The 18,102-nt window shown below is 41.7% G+C and overlaps 1 protein-coding gene across 1 annotated transcript in view; it reads left to right on the top strand.

The window, feature by feature from the left end:
• Positions 1-11,305: 11,305 nt before the first annotated feature.
• FGF14 (fibroblast growth factor 14) overlaps positions 11,306-18,102 on the top strand; it is a 620,737-nt gene continuing 613,940 nt past the window's right edge. Inside the window, exon 1 of the mRNA XM_012534402.3 lies at positions 11,306-12,393. Within this exon, the coding sequence (XP_012389856.1) occupies positions 12,186-12,393 (208 nt within the window). The 5' untranslated portion in view covers positions 11,306-12,185. The remainder of the gene's footprint in view (positions 12,394-18,102) is intronic.

Raw genomic sequence — 18,102 nt, forward strand, 5'->3', positions numbered from 1 at the left:
CTTTTGGAAGGTGATTGGGTCATGAGGACAGAGTGATTTTTCCTTCCTGAATCAAACACTAACTGCAACAATCTTTGTGTCCTGAGAGTTCAAACATAATCTTTACTTTTATGTTTATGTAAAAGCCGTAATGGAAATCTATTCTCTTGTCTGCCATGGGTCTGCCAGCACCATCCCATTTTATCCATGTGGTTTGAATGAGTGCTACCATGTTATTACACACTCTACACCCATGACCCACTTTCAATTTGCCCAGAGGTGGCCAACTGACCCAAGCTGAATCAATCAGTACATTTCCCTGGAATTTCTAAACTTGGGTCTGGAGAAAAAGTTTCAAACCTTCTCTGTTCCTGAAGCCTCAGGGCTTCCAGGAATCATTTTTTTCTGAACTTGTAGAGGAAGCTGCTCTGGTAGAATATGCAGGACACACTGAGAGGAACAGAGATAATAGATGGAAAACCCATTTTCCTTTCATCCTTGAGAATAAGTGAAATTTTTGCTCTTCTCATACTTACTGGAGTCAATAGTTAGAGTTGTGTTTCTGTCACTTGCAACCAAAAATGTCTTTAACAAGAAAAAAATATTTCAGACCATGTGAAACCACTCAGTGGTGATGGCTAGTCTGTAGTAGGCCAATATTGGTACCAGAGCTTAGGAAAAGTTTGCAAAGTCATAGAGATTACTAAAAAAAAAAAAAAAAAAAAAAAAAAAAAAAAAACAGGCAATAGAGAAGTAAGAGCTGTTATTTTCCATAGTAATCAGAAAAAAATAGATGCACACCCCTTGTTGCTTCTTCCATGTAATCTTTGTTGATAAACACTTATCATTAAAGTTGGTGATATTTAGATAGTTAATACATATGGCACAGTATTAAGTTACCCTTTCTACTCCAATCACATGGCGGTAATGCATACACTACAAAAACCAGAAACCAAAGTTACATATCTAGGTTCAAAAATCAAGATTGATATTTTCATGAACCAGAAATAGAACAGAAACTTTCAACAAAGGTGGAGGTGAAAGCCACAGTGAGGCTCAGATAGGGCAGAAGCAGCTGGGGGTTTGGTTCTTGAGGTGTAATGGGATCTGGAGGTCAGGAGCTGGGATGGGACTCCCTGTCTTGTCAATGGACTCTAAAACACCATTGTTCTTGCTACCCCCTGGCACCTGGGAAGTTATGAGCTTAGGAAAAGAAAGGATAAAGGCAGCCATGGCATGATCAAGTACTGCCTTGGGGATTGGATGTACAGTATCCTGAGTATCACTGAAGCTTGTGAGCACCAGCAATGCCATCAGTTCTGGTCTGGACTGTGATTCTGGGAAGTGCTGGATAGAGGCAACCACTAGGGAGAGTGAGGGAGAATAGGAAAGCGAGAGAAACAAAAAATCTAAAGAGAAATCTTCTTATGCACCTTCTAAAAGCCAAAATTCCAACACGCATTCAAATCACATGCTAAGAAACACCACTAAGAAAATCAACCACCAGAATGTGAATTCAATCCATGTTATATTTACTTGCTAGAACAACCTGACAGAGACTTTAATGTATGCTTAAGATGCTTGAGCAGAGAAACAAGAACACAACTCACATCGAGCATGAACAAGAGATCATGAACCCAAGACATAAAGTAATAAGGAATCGATATTTCTGTGTTAGAATTTCCAGGAAAAGAGAATGGAGAGAATGTCAAAGAATAAATATCTGAAGAGGTAATGACTGAGAATTTTGGACTTGAAGAGTCTCCACTGCTTAGAATGCAGGGTCAATAAAGATAAATCCACCCATAAGCACACCATGGAGAAACTGCAGATCATCCAAGAGAACGAGAAAAATCTTAAGAGTTACCCGAGAGTAAAAATTTACCGTGTGCCAGGCACTATGGAAGCCTCAACGCACCATATTCTGAGAGCACAGCACTTCTAAATGAGAATAATTATAAAAAGAAAATAATACAAGAATCAAAGACAGAAAAATAATTTAAAAGATAGAAATTATAATAGATGTATAGTTAAAAGACAGCACTTACAAGTTATTGTGAAGAATAGCTTAAAATGAAAATACATTTTATGATTTCACAAATGAGTCCAATTTTAGATATTCAAGCATAACACTGGGGAGTGTATGGGGTTAAGGAAGTCTTTTTGCTCATGGCTTGCTGGTTAACTTGTTCATTATCTATAATTCCAGTGTGGATGGAAGTGGTGGAGAGGAGGTAAGAGGAGGTGTTGGCCTTGGCAAAACCTCACAGGATTTTACTCAGCCGCATTTTGTGAAAGTGGTCCAAACCTGTACCACGTGCTCAGGTCCCTAAAGCCAGTGTTTTTAAAGAAACGCCCACAAAAGCCCTTTTTGCAGGTAGCACCATGTTTCTCCCTTCTTTTTTAAACATGACAAAAATGAATGGTCAATTTAGGAAAAATTAAGTTCCCAGAGTTGTGATTATGTGTGTGTTCATGCAGGTTCCATGTTAGAGAGAGAAAGAGAGAGGAATAAGAGAGGACAGAGAGAGGGGGACATAGAATTAATGTAGATGGTCTGAATTTTTAAACTTTCAATGGTTGGTCTCACATAGACAAAGCTGAAATCCTCTGGAGACTTGGAAACAGATTTTCTAACACTCCTAGAAGCTGGCCAAATTTCTCATGAATTGGCTGGCTAAGTGCCAGAATTAATATCAGCAGGCGTGCATTATATAGATTTGCAAACATTTTTTAAATCAATAGAACTATTAATCCTCAAATACATTAGATTCAGACCAGTGGTCCACTCTGCTTTTGGTTGAATGCCGTTCTGATTTTGTATGTTTGAGATAAATATTCTTCATCTGCAGAAATTGACATTTAATAGGTTGGAGAGACGTGGTGCTTGAGAATGGACTCTGGTACAAAGACATTTGTTCAGTGATGAGTACTCAGATTTCAAGGAACGACAAACAATTTATTTAGAATATCATCGGGCATCCTCTGAGCTTACCAATTAGAAAAAGGTGGAAAATAAGCCGCAATTAATCTAAACATCAAACTTGGTACTGTATTCAAAACTTACCATTCCTTCTGAATCTATCTTCTTTGATCAATCTTTCGTGTCTATACACTTTGTCTTTAGAGATGGATGCCCTTGGTCTCATGGGCACTTGTCACGGGTCTCCTTTATCTGGTGGGTGCATTAGCAGGAAGGCCGAGCTTTCAGTGCTCTGCGAAAACCAAGGGAAAAAAAAAAGGTCTCCTCTGCATGGACCAATCAGAAAAAAGGCACCCCTTCTAGGCTGACCAGTCAGAAAAATCATAGCCTCTGGTCTGACCAATTAGAAAAAGGCACTACCTCTGGAGGACAAATTAGAAAAAGGCAGCCCCTAGTGGGGAACCAATTAGAAGATGTCCTTCCGAGTCTAGGCTGATGCCCGGGGTACTGGCTTGACAAACGGAGCCCAGCTTGCATTTTAATCCTGAATTACACCCCCTGGGTTAGCTGCTTTTGAACTTGCAATGTCTGGAATTAAACGACCATGTTTTGCTGCAAGTAGAGGTATTTTTTTCCTCTATCGTAGGAAATAAAACTGAAACATTATTGATGGATTTTCTTTTCAATTTTGTTTTTTTCTCCCAGATTTTGGTGCCTGATGTTGCTAATATTCATACTGTAATAAAGATGATATGACTATTATCGGAAAAGTATATTTAGTAACTTTAAGCTTCCTGTAACAGTATTTCCTATGGCTCTGCCTTGAATATCAGGACTTCCAGCCTTCAATTACCTAAACACATTTGAAAATCTCACTTAAAAGTATTGCCTTAATGGAATTATAGTAAACACAATTTACTAATGGAACTTTAAAATAAAGACATCCAAACACTTGGGAATGCCTATATAAAACACATGCTAATTTAAAAAGCTAGAAACAAACAAAAGTATCCTAATGTGTATCAGAGCTTGAGAAATATCTGTTGATTAAGAGAAAGTGGTTGATATTGAGGTTACAGTATAACTTTTGTATTTTTTTTCTGATTTTATCCTAATCGTAAATTCTTTAAATATAACCTAAAATATTGGTCTTGATGTGCTTGACTAATTACTTATGTATTGTTTATTGCCATGTTTATTTTTTAAAAACAAAGTCAATGTTAAGTAGTAATTATCTTGAACCTTTATACCTGTGTGTATTCTATTATTTATGTCATTCAAACAAGTAATAAAGTAAAATGCAGTATTGTCCAGATGCCAGTAATACGTTAAACAAAATCAGTTTCCAAACACAATATTTTAAACCTTTTTCACACCTGTTTGGACAGTAATTCAATTATGTGCACTTAAATCTGCAATATTGTAAATGTTCATGAGGCTGTCTGTTGACATGAACAAAGAAATGGGACTTTCTTCCCATAATATAATCGTCAGAATCTAAGTTTACATGGAAATTCAGGACATGAATTATTAGCTAGGCATACATCTGAGATTATTAGGGTGCTGTAGTTAAGTGACTTAAATAGCCTTAATTTTTGACCTCTGGAAATTTATGATCCAACAGACTTGTGCCATTTATTTTTTGGAATGTAAATTCTCTCTGACTTGGCATTTTTCTTTATTTACTTTGTAACCTAAATGTTAGAACATATGACACATTTTTTTGAATTGCAATTTTCACATTAATTCTGATAAATTGCTTTATGAATGACATATTTTAACTTAATGACAGGAAATTTTGGTTTACAAGCAAAATAATTCCATACATTTTCTTATGTGAGCATTGAATTTGATTTTATAAACCACTTTTTTGAGGAAATATGAGAAATAAGCCCAACAAAGTCACTTTCGTTCAATTCAAAGTAAAATGTGCTACAGATTCAACTTGATTTTCTCTAAAAAATGGATTGTTGGGTGGGGTGCTCAGCAAACATTTATAGGAGGGAATACTGTTTACATGTTTAACAGTGTGTAATAAAACATGTGGATACTGAGTTGAAGGTTGCATTATGACACCAGATGTTTAGGTATTATTAAGTTTACCATCCCAAACTCAAAGGGAATTGTTTATCAATGAGGTACCAGGTACCCGGAATCTAGGCAGAGAAAACAATGTATCCATCTGAAATCAGTAAGGAAAACTGAAACCATCTGATATATTAGACTTTCAAAGCGTTTTAATATGGGAACTGGGGACTTGGAGCTAATGGAAAAGCTGAGAATGAGGGATGTACCTCTTCTCTTCAGGCACGTATTCAATACTGTTATTCTTGTTCTGCAGTTATCTACATTTTATAAAGTGAACTATTGTTCAGGACAAATAATATTCTGAATTTTGAAATATACAAATCTCTGCCCAAATGAGAAAGTTTAGTGGACAAATTTCTCCTGTAAATTTAAAATGGTACCCTAAAAGTTGTCTTATTCAATAGTTATAGAGATTAAGGACCAGATTCCACATAGAGAAGATGTAGTTTCTCCTTAGAACATTTCAAATCATGGATGACAATGCTTTTCAACTGAGGGCATACTTCCCTAGAATAAGGCATAACAAAATTTGGGATGAGTGGGAGAAAGTAGAGTGTTGTTTGAAGTAGTTGTATAAAGTTACCATTGCTTTGATTTGGTTTTAGTAAAGATGTTTAATTCATATTGAATTTAAATCACATTAAAGAAGGTTTAATATGTGTATCAATAGAAAGCATGGTTTATAAATGTCCAGAGACTTTGATATAATGGGCCAGGCTGCACAGGTCCTCAAATTGTTTAGGGCCAATTCTACTTGTATAAAGTGAACTCCTACCTGCCTCAGAGGATGCAAAGAAGGGTCCTCTGGACTCTTACCGGGCTGTACAGGAAATTAGGGCTGTACTGTCAGGCATATCTGTGTGGACTGAGATAAAGTTCCTGTAGGTGAGAAACGAAGCCTTGTGGCATTTTGCCAAGAGAAGCTCATATTTCTGAGGGCTCAGGGGTTTCACCTGCTTTGACCTGCATCTGTTGGCTGGTTCCTCGCAGTTTTATTGTTATACTCACCAGCATAACAGGAACAAAGAGGAGGGTTTTTTCTTATATTTCTTTCTAGCAGTGTGGGGGGGTCTTAAGAGGTGATAATTAATTCTCCCTCTTCCCTCCACTTCTGAGTTCAGATTCAGTTCAGAAACATGGTCACACAAGTTAGAAAGATGGAAATAAAAATACTAGTTTTATTACTGATAAGGTTGCTTTGGGGAATGAAATTGAACATGTGGGCAAAAATTGGTTTCGCTAACCATTTCCCCCACATCTGAATATTGCATTGACTGCGCAAGGAAGAGTTTGGATCTGGAGAGCAGAGGCACATTTACCCAGAACCCCTGCCTTCCCTCTGCAACCCTGTCTTGGTTTGAGTTTCCACAGAGAACAAAGATTCTAATACAAGTAGTTTATTTAGGAAAGAACACAGCAGATGAGCAAGGGATGTATGGTGTAAGGAAGGGGAGAGGGCCAATGATGTGTTAAGCCAACTCTCCTGGTGAGAGACTGTGTCTTAATTCCACAGGAAAACTTTGGGAAAGAATATAAAACACATGCCTCATCATTATCCCTCCCAAGGGGTAAGGGAGCTGGGTGTTGGGTAATGGAGGAATTCTCCTAGGGTGTGCTAATTCTGTAAGTGCCTGGGCACAAGGGACTTCTGTGGTTTGAAAAAATTCCTCAGGTTCAGAGATGGAGATACTGGAAGGTGAAAGCCAACCAGAGCACACTGATGTGATAGAATGAAAGGGGTGTACATGGGGCACGGATGATGGCGGCTACGAGACTCCATAAAGAGTTCAGAGGCAGATCAGTCTCCAGGCCTGCTTCTAGACGACGGGCTGTGGGCTTCCAGGCTGACCCAATGCTTCCTGCAACGAGAAGCTGAAGCAGAGCAGTCTGAAAATATTTTGTAGGCAGGCAGATCCAAAGAGAGACAGGGAGAGAGAGAGAGAGAGGGAGGAGGCTGGACCACTTAAGTCGTTCCATTTTCATTGAAAGGTTGGGAGGTGGCAGAGAGAGGGACTGCAGTTCCCCTTCCAGACTGTCCCCTCCAGGATGGAGGAGCAGAGGTTGTACACCAGGAGCCAATGGAGGAACACGGAGAGAAGAAGAAAGCGGTACTACTGAGTAGTTCAGTGATGTGAAATGGAGAATTTGTCCTTAAAACATGATAATAATTGTTAACATCAACAACAGGGAAGGAATAAGCGTGCAAATCACAAAAGGCACCATCTTTTCGAAAAGGTTTCCACGGTAAAGACACTGAGGTCCTTGTCTACGCATTGGTCTTCTTTTTCCTTTTCTGACCAACTCTTCTTCCAATCACTTTTCCCTCTGTCTTTCTTCTCCTTTATTGTCATGATCATAAGCTCTGAACTGTCACAGGCTACATCCGATGGGCAGGGAGCAGGGCAGAGGGGACAAGGGGAAGTAAGATCTGACAATGGGACGTTTGCACTGCTGGTGAGGATAAGCAAGAGTGGCTTGTAAGAGGCAGCTAAGAGATCAGTAGCTGCGACAGTGATTGGAAAGGAGAGTGGCAACCTGTGAATCAATCCACAGGTTATATGTGATGTACTTGTGTTCTTTATCCTTTTAATATAAGTAAATAAGCCAAATATTTAGGTGTATTGTTACTAATACCAGACCAGTCGATAAGACAGTAGGGAGGATAAATGCTGTAACAAAGTCAAACAAAAATACAGTGGCTCAAACAAAATAAAAGTTTCTTTTTCTGTCATCTAACAGAACAGAGGCAGGTGGCCAATCCGGGATAGGCTGGCTGCTCTGTCCATGGTCCTGGGTTTCTCCTATCTCGGTACTTCATTCCTGGAGTGTGTTCCCCGTCCATGCTCTCAGAGCCGCTCACACCATCCCTTTCAGCTCATAAGAAAGAGAAAAGAGAGAAGTGGAAGTCGAGCAGCTTCCTTTGGAGAATGTGACCCGGAAGTTGAACACGGCACTTCTGCTCACAGCTCATTGGTCAGAATCTAGTCACATGACCCTACTGAACTGCAAGGGAGCTGGGAATTAGTGTCTGTTTGGATATCCATGTACCTTTCCAAAAGTGTGGCGGGGGTGGGATTTTATGGCTAAAAGGAAGAATGAAGTAGAAAAGTAACTTGGGGACAATTAGAAAAAGCATGGTAAGTTAGTTGCAAAGATTTTTGGTGACTAATCTCATGAATTTATATGTCCTATATTAAAATAAAATGTATATTTTATTGTGTTATGGTCATTACACTTACCTTTAGGTTTGCTTACTCTAATATGCTGAATGTAAATTTAATTTTTAAGTGAACTTGATTGTAAGTACTGGGTTTATTTTACTTGAGCCTTATGACAACACAGTCTTAAGATTTTTTTTCTCTACCTATATATACTACAGATGTTACTGTCAGTTTTACAGTTACCATGAGATTTTCCTTATTTTCTTTAGTGCAAAAGCTTACATTTACTTTCTAATAATTTCCGTTTTTGTCATCTATTATTGATTTGAATGTAGCATGGCAAAGGGTAAGTAAATATTTTGATGTCTTCCAAAACAAAACTTAACGGTCTGAACTCAGATTGGTGTGAGTATCTTTGGATCATCCCTAAACTGGAGGCAAACCACCCTTGGTCTTCTTTATCGTGTAACTGGAAATCTGGTTTAATTTTATGAATTAGCATGCACCATGGAGTCTTGTACAGTTACTTTCACAGGGTAAATGCTCAATAAATATTGGTTGAATAATTAAACTGGGTTACTCAGAGCTCATTAGAAATGATAACTCCCTTGGAACAAAGGTGACCTGAATCAGTGTTAGGCCATCTTTTTCAGACAAAAGTACTTGGTATTTTTTGTTTGTTTAATAATGTGATTTATAGCCTATGTAATGTAAATAAATAATGTGTCAATAAATATAGAAAAAAACTATAGAAATTTCATTCATTGTAAGAAAAGATTTCTCCTTCCTTTAAATAGCATAAAAGAAGAGAAGCAACCAACACAGTGCCTGACGTGATAGATTCTCTGTAAATAGTAGTCACAATTAATTACCTTTTATGTTGTTCCTTAGGTCACAGGACAAAGAAGTAATAAGTTTTCTACCAATACAAAACAAATCATAGCTTTCTGGCAGTCATTCAATCATTCTCTATTTTAATAGGGATCAAATTCACTGTCACAACGTAGAGAAGAGAGTCCAATTTGGAAATGCAAGAAGAGCTCATTTGAGAAGTAGTCTGTCTACACAAACTTAGCATATGGAAAGATACAATAGTTGCCGAACAGATCCCCAGATTTTACTTGTGAAATACCCCAGGGAACTCAGCAAGCTTTTACAGAACCTTCGAGCTGTGTGAGTTCAGAAGACCTTGCTGGAGAATATTTTTTATCCAACTGTCTCTCTGGCATATGTCCAGTGGTACTATATTGGGATATTCTGGAACCCCTGACAGGACACCAGAATGTTATAAAAGCAGCATGTGGTAAGTGACCCTGATTGATTGATATCAAAAATTCTTTCCTAATGAATTGGCAATGCTATTCCATTTTACCTCTCTCAAAAAAGAATCCCGCTCTTCAATTTCTTTTTCAGCCTGATTCTAAGTCATTTGACGTTAAATCTGTGGACTTTTATTATTCTCTCTTTCCTTACTTCCCAAACTTGATTGAGGCTGCAATTAATCTTAGTAATTTCTTTAAGCTGTATGACATGATGCCTTAGGCACATTGAGGACATCCATATTTAACTTTCAAGTTTCTTAACTTTCATAAAATTTGCTTGTGTTAAATTCCTCTTCCATCTTGCTTAAAATCAACTGACATTTCCCCAAAGGGTTCAAGATATTGGATACAAATTTTGGCATCTCAAAATTCCTCCTAAATATTAGAAAACACTAGCAGTGGGAAAGTTGTTTATTACATTTTCATACTTTGATAACTGATAATTAAGAAGTTAATTTTCTTTAAAAGCAGTCCTCAACAACATAGATCTACATCTATTTGTTTATAAGATAGTTTGATATTCCATGCAGTAGAGGTAGTAGTTTTAATTTTTTTTTTTTTTTTTTTTTTGCGGCACACGGGCCTCTCACTGCTGTGGCCTCTCCCATTGCGGAGCACAGGCTCCGGACGCGCAGGCTCAGCGGCCACGGCTCACGGGCCCAGCCGCTCCGCGGCATGTGGGATCCTCCCAGACCGGGGCACGAACCCGTGTCGCCTGCATCGGCAGGTGGACTCTCAACCACAGCGCCACCAGGGAAGCCCTAGTAGTTTTAATATTTTGAAATTAAGATGGAACTTCTAAATATATTTTAAAAAATTAAACATTTTATGTCGATTTTCCCATAAAAGTGGAAATAAACTGGCATAATGTTAATTCATTTGCCTAACAGCAGTGAGAGTGGTCAATTTTACTTTTCCAAAATGCTCATCTCACAAATATGAAATGCTAACATTTATTAATTTTGACTAGCAGGTACACTGGAGTTTGTTATATTATTCTTTGAAATAGTTTGTACTATTTTGTACATTGTATTTTTTCCTAAATAAGAGAAATCAATAGCTTTGCCCTAAATCTTTTGATTTTCTGGGAAATTAGGGAGTTGGGTTGCTTCTTGATGAAAGAGAGATTTTGTCCATTTTGTTAGGTTAGATCGTAGTGGCCGGTGACAAGGTTGTATATTAGTGTAGCTAAGTGAACGGGGGTGAACTCAGTGTTAGTTCAATTAATGGGTGCAGAAACAGGCAATGAATTAGCGTGTGAATCAAGCAGAGTGCTTTCTGTACCAAAACAATATTTGAAGGTAATAGGTTGTCTGTCTAGAAAAGGCATAAATGTTCTCATTGACATATGACCCTCCTCAGCAAAGAAGAGTTTGTCGCCCCGATTTTAGTGCTTGCCCTTTGAACAGTACTTGTTTCTGCAAGTACATATTTGTCATATGCCTAGTGTATATTTTTCAAACAGTGCTTTAAGTAGGATTCAAATAATAAGTAAAGGAACTTGAGTTGTCCTTAATGTTTTAGATGCTGTAGATGCGGCTTTTGAAAATGTAAGGTGGAACTAATTTTGGCCAAGGAGTGTGGTACTAAACTACCGTTTCTATTTAAACCCCTGCCTCCCCTCCACCCTGTGTATTTTTTAAGGTTTACTAATTATAATTAATTTTCCTTTTCGAAATTCACTTTTAAGAGAAGGCTCTGCTAGCTGGCTGCAAGAGCAAGCAGCAAGCCTAATCATGCCGGGCGGAGGAGGGAGAGGGTCAAATAGTGGGGCTGTGGTTGGGTGCTAGTGGTGGGGGACTTCGAGAGGGGAACCGGCGGAGAGACTGCAGTGACACTGCCCTCCCCGGGCGGGTGGAAGCATCTCACTGGTGACGGGTCTGAAAGCACGTGGCTACGTCATGGAAAGCCAGTCTTTTCAATGCAAACTTCAACCCCTCCTCCTCCCCCTAATGCCGGTAACTCACATCCAAGGCTGGGCGAGGAATCCGGAGGGGAGATTTTCCTCATGCTCACCGTTGTTGGAAACTGGGAGAGAGAGAGAGGAAGGCGGCAGGGGATCCGAGGCGCTCTCTACCTACTACCAGCCTGACCAGGGGAGGGGTCACCTAGATTTGCATCTTTTCTTCGTGGTGGTTGAGAACTGCAGGTTCAATCCGATCCCCCTGAGCACTGGCGCTTGATTATAAAAAAAAAAAAAATCGACACTGGGAGAAGGGAGGCTGTGTCTTCGGCTGTCAGACTCGGAGGTGGTATTGGTGTGTGTATGTGTGCTGGTGGTTTTTTTTTTTTTTTTTCTTTTTCTTTTTTCTTTCTTTCTTTCTTTCCTTTTTTTTTTTTCCTTTCCTTCTCTCCTAGGGACAACACAATGGCAGTCTTCTCTCAGTGAGATGAATCCTGCTTTGACTCCTGCAGACTCACCCAGCCTCATAGCGATCAACTAAAAGGCTATGGTTTTCTCTTTGGGGATCTTTTGTGCATTACTGTTCTCCCTGATTAGTTCTGGTCTCAGTTGGGATTTCTTTGCTTTTTTGTTTGGCTTCATGCTGAAAAAGGATTTTTTTGCCAACCCTTTGGTAATAATCCAGTGGTGATCAAGGGGATAAATCATTCACCCTGGCCGAAAAAAAACAATCTCTGAGAAGTCTCAAAGAAATATACCACGTGAGGGGAAAAAACTGGGAGAAGATCCGGAATATTATCGTTTTTCCTATGGTAAAACCGGTGCCCCTCTTCAGGAGAACTGATTTCAAATTATTATTATGCAACCACAAGGATCTCTTCTTTCTCAGGGTGTCTAAGCTGCTGGATTGCTTTTCGCCCAAATCAATGTGGTTTCTTTGGAACATTTTCAGCAAAGGAACGCATATGCTGCAGTGTCTTTGTGGCAAGAGTCTTAAGAAAAACAAGAACCCAACTGGTAAGCAAAACATGCATCATGTTATGTTTTTCCTCATAATAACCTGTCTGTTGCTCATTGAGCTAGATCTGCAGTTCGGCTATGCAGGAAGGCAGGGGAAACAGAGAAGGACCAGGACAGTGTTGTGTATAGAGGTGTTGCGTGGATAAACAAGTAACAGCTGGATCGGCGTCTGTGAGCCCCAAATCATTACCAGCATCTCTTGGCTGTGACACAATCCATCACTAGGAGGGAGGAGGAAACTTTTTTTTTTCCTTTTCTTTTTTTGGAATGTATCTGGTTGACGATGTTTGGTGGAATATTGAAGGGTTTATGGCTTAAGGTTTGGCCCGAGGCAGTTGAAGCTTCGGTAGTTGCCAGGAGAAAGAACCGCGAGCTCCCCTGACTCGTGCTGCAGGTCCGGGGACGTAGCTCGGTGCCGAGAACCTGCTCTAGACTTTCTGAGTAGCTTGCACAATATTCGCCACCCCATCACCTTCACCGAAGGAAAGAGGCCCCCTCCGTCGCGGCCCCGCTCCTCCGTCAGCCCCCGCCTCCCGCCCCCGTCTAGCTCCGCGTGCCGAAGTATGAACTCCTTCCCCCGTCTGCCTCCGACACTCCTGCTCTGGGAAAACTTGAGCAGGGCTCATGCCGGGAGGGAACCCCAGATGGAGCAGACAAGCCCGGTCTCTCTAGTATATGTAATTTAAACCTCCCTTTTAAAAAGCAGTGTCCTAGCCCGGCGTCTGGGTCCCCCGGGTGGGATGAGCCTGGCCCCGGGTCCCTGCTTCAGCCTCCTGGTGATCGTGCGCCCCCATTCCAAAAGGCTCCAACCGGGAAACTTGCAGTACATTACATAAGAAATGCAAATGCAGGTGATTCGGGGAGTCGGGTCCCCGGGATTCACTTCCCGCTATCTCAGTCTGAGGCATTTAGGGGCGGCCGCGGAGCTGTGGGCGAGCAACCCCGGGGAGGCCAGGCCGGAGGGCTGCGTGGCGGAGGCGGCGCACGGGCGAGGAGGCTGGGCGCAGCGGGTCCGGGAGCCGCGCGCGCCGGCGGCAGGGGGTGTGTGGTGTCCCCCGGTTCGCTTCAGGCCGGGGAGGGACCCGGGCTGGGTGTTCCATGTCTGGGGCCCTGTTGGGGGCGGGGCCCTGGCCGTCCTGCAGTGGCAGCCCGGGTGTCCGAGGCTCCTGACGCTGGCACTGCGGTGTAGTAGATCACGGCTCCTCGCGGGCGCCCTGACACCCCGAGCTCCACCAGGGGCCGCGCTGGCACCCGCAGCCCCAGCGGCCGGGCAGCAAGTGGCTGCCGCCTCCCTGCCTCCGAAGCTGCCTAATGCAGCCTAGTTGGGCGGCGCGCTCCCAGTGAGCTGCCGCCTGCGGGTGCCGGGGAGGAGGAGGAGGAGGAGGGGGGAAGGGGGAGGAGGAGGAGGGAGGGGAGGGGAGGGAGGAGGAAGGGGAGGAAGGAGGGGGAGGGAGGGAGGAGGAGGGGAGGGAGGAGGAGGAGGGAGGGGAGGGAGGAAAGAGGGGGAGGGAGGGAGGGGAGGGGGGGAAGAGGGGGAGGGAGGGGAAGGGGAGGGGAGGGGAGGAGGGGGAGGAGGTGTGGGTGGGCGGGGATGGAGGCGGTGGGTGTGGATGCTGAGCACCCCCTGCAGCCCCCTCTGCTGCGGCAGAAGGGAAAGTGCAAGTTCTGAGACCCTCCGGAAGGGCAGATGCTCGCGTGCTGGCGGACGCCTGGCAGTTGCCGTCAGCTGGGACCTTCGGATGGCTGTTGAGTCTGTGGGCGCGGTGCTGCAGCGGGCCCCGTGCCTCCGTCCTGGAGTTCTCATCCCTGTGTTCTAGCTCTCCCCGCTTTCTTCCCGTCCCCCTCTTCTTCCCCCCAACCCGACCCCCACCTCCTCCATCCCCGGTCCTTTGACCCTTCTCTCTCTTAACTTAGCGTTTAGCAGCTCTGAGATGATCCCACCATCCTGAGAGCTACCCAACGAGAAAGCAGTGTGGTCACCTTACCAACCACGTCTCCAGTTGGGCTGTCAGGTGTACCCTAACCCCGCATCAAGCCCAGCACTTGCTGATGCCTTGGTCATAGCTAGATCTGCAACACTACCATCTCAAGTTCACGCGAAGACCCTTTTGGCAAGACTTCCTAAAGTGGGACAAGCCAAGGGCTGCGGTGGGGTTCCTCCCTCACACAGTAAAACTACTGGTTTTTGAAACCTTCTTGTGTTCTTCTTTGAAAAGATTTAGCTCCCTCTGAGACAGGACTACTAGAAAAGCATTTCTTTAGACTTGGCCATTTGTTTAGGGATCTTGAAGTCAGTCCCTCCATAGTACTGGAGAGTGGGCAATAATTCAGCATGGAACAGTAAGTTTCCTTACTGCCTTTGATAATGTCTTTTTTTTTGTAAACAGTTTTACTGGAAACACTAAGTTTCACCGATACACGATTCAAGATCTTTTTATTACACCTCCCCCACCCCACCCACTTTCATCTCTCTGGAATAAAGTAGATTTTTTTTTTTTCCTTCCGAGGCATTTGGAAGGTGTCAAACAAATGACGACTTATTTTTAGAGCAATTTATTTTGCAGCTTATGAATGCTAAAGTACTCGGGGGTGAATTGATGGGTTAACTCAAACTCTGTCTAACAACGGCTCCGACTACTCCACTAGGATAGTTTAAGTCCTAGATTGCCAGGGGTGAGAATTCCAACCTTGGAGTTGGAGCATTTTGTAAATTATTTTTTAAATGGGACATTAATGTGTCACACTATGTATCTCACCTTCTAAAAGTTTTGCCTTTTGAGCTTAAACCATCCTGTGCCTAGCCATTCTCTTTCAGGATTGTAGTTGGTAAATTCCATTCTCCTTCTGCTATTAACATGAAGCCTAAAATCATTTGCAGGTTTTTGATCCCAAGATAGCAGTATAACTAAGAAGTTAATTGGGTAATTGAAATAAAACAAAGACTAAAATCCTCGTAACTGTTAAAACCAAAAAGAACAGATTGACTACTACCTATTACGTTATCTTAAATCTAAAACGAGGACAATTAAGTGGTTTCAGACTAAGAAGCTTGTCAGAATACCTGCACGTACCAGTAGTAGGACCATGAATTTGGTGTAACGACTTCTTATTAGATGAATTTTTCTTCCCAATCTTTGTAAGTTATAAAATGATTTACTGATTATTCCCACTGCTTTAAGTTGTCAACAAGTACAGGCAGTTCGGTCAGGGGTTCCTGAAAGGAATTTCAGAGTACTGCTATATAATCAGGTTGGTGTAGAAATAAGCAAATGATAGAGTCATGAACTTAAGGGCAAAGTTACTCATCTACCCAAAAGTTCTTAATTCATGTTTAAATAAGAGGTGTTAATTAAGTAGGTTTTTTTTTCGTTGTTTTTATGTAAAAGTTAACTGGAAAAGAGCATGAAGAATATATTTGCACAATATATGCTTTTTAAAATAAATTGCAATAGCTTAGAAATCCTGGATAGAAAGTAAATTTACTGTCTTCATAAACATGTCCAATATCTCACAATACAACTATTATCAGAGAACACACACACACACACACACACACACACACACACACACACACACACGTGCGCTTCATGTCCTACCTTCCCTTATTTTCCCAGTAGAGGAATAGCTATATGTTTATAATAGATGTTACCTTCTTCAACTGTCACTGCATGAGTTATGCAAGGTGACTGTATTTTAGGCAGATCATTAAATAGGGAATACTGAGTCCAACGCACTTACTTTGCCTGGAGGAGGGCTTGATATGTTTCTTTAAATTAGTACTGAGAGTTTGGACTGACCGACATGTGTCACAGGCCAGTTTGGGAAATAATCTAGGTCGCTGAAATCTGAGCAATGGCTGCTAAGGAAATAAATATGGTTGGAAAAAAGAAGTCCACAATAGGGGACTTCCCTGGTGGCGCAGTGGTTAAGACTCCGTGCTCCCAATGCAGGGGGCCAGGGTTGGGGAACTAGATCGCACATGCATGCCGCAACTAGGAGTTTGCATGCCACAACTAACTAAGGAGCCCGCCTACCACAAGTAAGGCCCAGGGCAATCAAATAAATAAATAAATATTAAAAAAAAAGTCCACACTAAAGATAAATATGAAGGTCGTATCATGGATGTCTCTTCAGATACATAATGTCCAACAGGCAAAGGAAGCCACAGACCCTCAAATATATACAGCTACTCACACATACAAACTTCCACGGCTTGATAGGATTTTGGAAAGCAGAGATTTTAAGAAAAATTGTAACCAGATGTAATTTTATTGGGTACCAGCGTTTGTGGCAAGGAGGGTACGAAGCGGATGCCCTAGACCTAGTTCTGCAGAGCACATTTAGAAAATCCCACAAACTCATGGCCCTGAGTGTTTCCTCTTTTGAACTGTCTCCGTCTCTGCCATGAAACTTTGAGATGAAACAAGCAGGGCTTGGTAGAATTCACTGTCACTTTCTATTTCCTACTTTTTTTGGGTGTCTTCCAGCCCTGCTTTTGCCTTTGACTAAGCTGTTTTAGGTGCCAAAAACATCTGGTGTGCCACTGTTACTCATTTAAATATATGTTATTCTTTTAAAGCTACTTGCTTTACATCTAGGGGCGGTCATGGCTTTGAGAAGTGAGAAAATAGGAAGAGGGAGAAGAAAAAGGAGTAAAGCATTTTTCACCCCTTCTCCTCTGCCTGCCGACTCATCTTGGGTTCCTGTAGAGCTGGGTGAGCCACAAATGGGCCATACATAACCTGTGCATTTCTAAACACTGAGCATATGTAAAATGGAGACATCAAATTCAGACTGCATGGCTGGAACACCAAACAGATGTAAGGTCCTTCTCTTTCTAGTATGCTTGCCTTCAGCGTGGGATTCCATGTAATATGAGTTGGCCTTGGATTCCATCTAGGAAGCTTCATTACTGAAGTAGCATAATGAGTTTTGCAGGCAGTAGCACTTCCTGAACCAAAGGATGACATGTTAGGTAGGCTTCCAAGTATTGATTTGTTGGGAGTGTCGACTGTTTTATGTTTGTTTTAATTTATATCCAAGTTAACGAGTGTGAAATCCAATCAGTGATCATCTAAACTTGGTTTTAACAGTGGAGATCACTTTAGTTGTACCCATATCCAGCCTGTTCTCATCTTAGGCAGCCTCCCTGAGAACATCCGTTCAAATGATGCATTGCTTTCAGAAGGTGCTAAAGCTAATTCTATAGTTCATATTTCCTATGCGGAGCCACTCCTTTAAAAATGGTCAAACCCAGTCTTCCATGTTTTAGCAACACAAACACTGAGGACTTTTGTGAAGTGTTTTTATACATATTGTAACAAGGACAACCACCAAAGGTTTTGCTCCTTTGTACATTTTGGCATCATAACTCACTCAATTGACTCATAAGCTTTCTATAAATATGTAGATGTCTCAAAATGGAAGCATTTATTCAAGATAGTTTCTTATGGTTTATGGGGAAACAGTTGGGATGTTTGAACAGTATATTTGAAGCTCCTCTACTAAGTTTTAAATGAGACATTGCATCGTGTCTATATTCTTAATAAAACCTTTGAGCCCAACTTAGTACCACCTCCAGGAGGGACAGTGGGCCAGGGAAATACCAGCAGACACATCTATCTGCCTGGTGCCATAGTCTGTGTGGTGTTTCTTAGGGTTTTAGATTGTGTACCGTGTACTACATTTAGTTATAAGAGTTGAACT

This window comes from Orcinus orca, chromosome 18, assembly GCF_937001465.1.
Source record: "Orcinus orca chromosome 18, mOrcOrc1.1, whole genome shotgun sequence".
NCBI lineage: Eukaryota > Metazoa > Chordata > Mammalia > Artiodactyla > Delphinidae > Orcinus > Orcinus orca.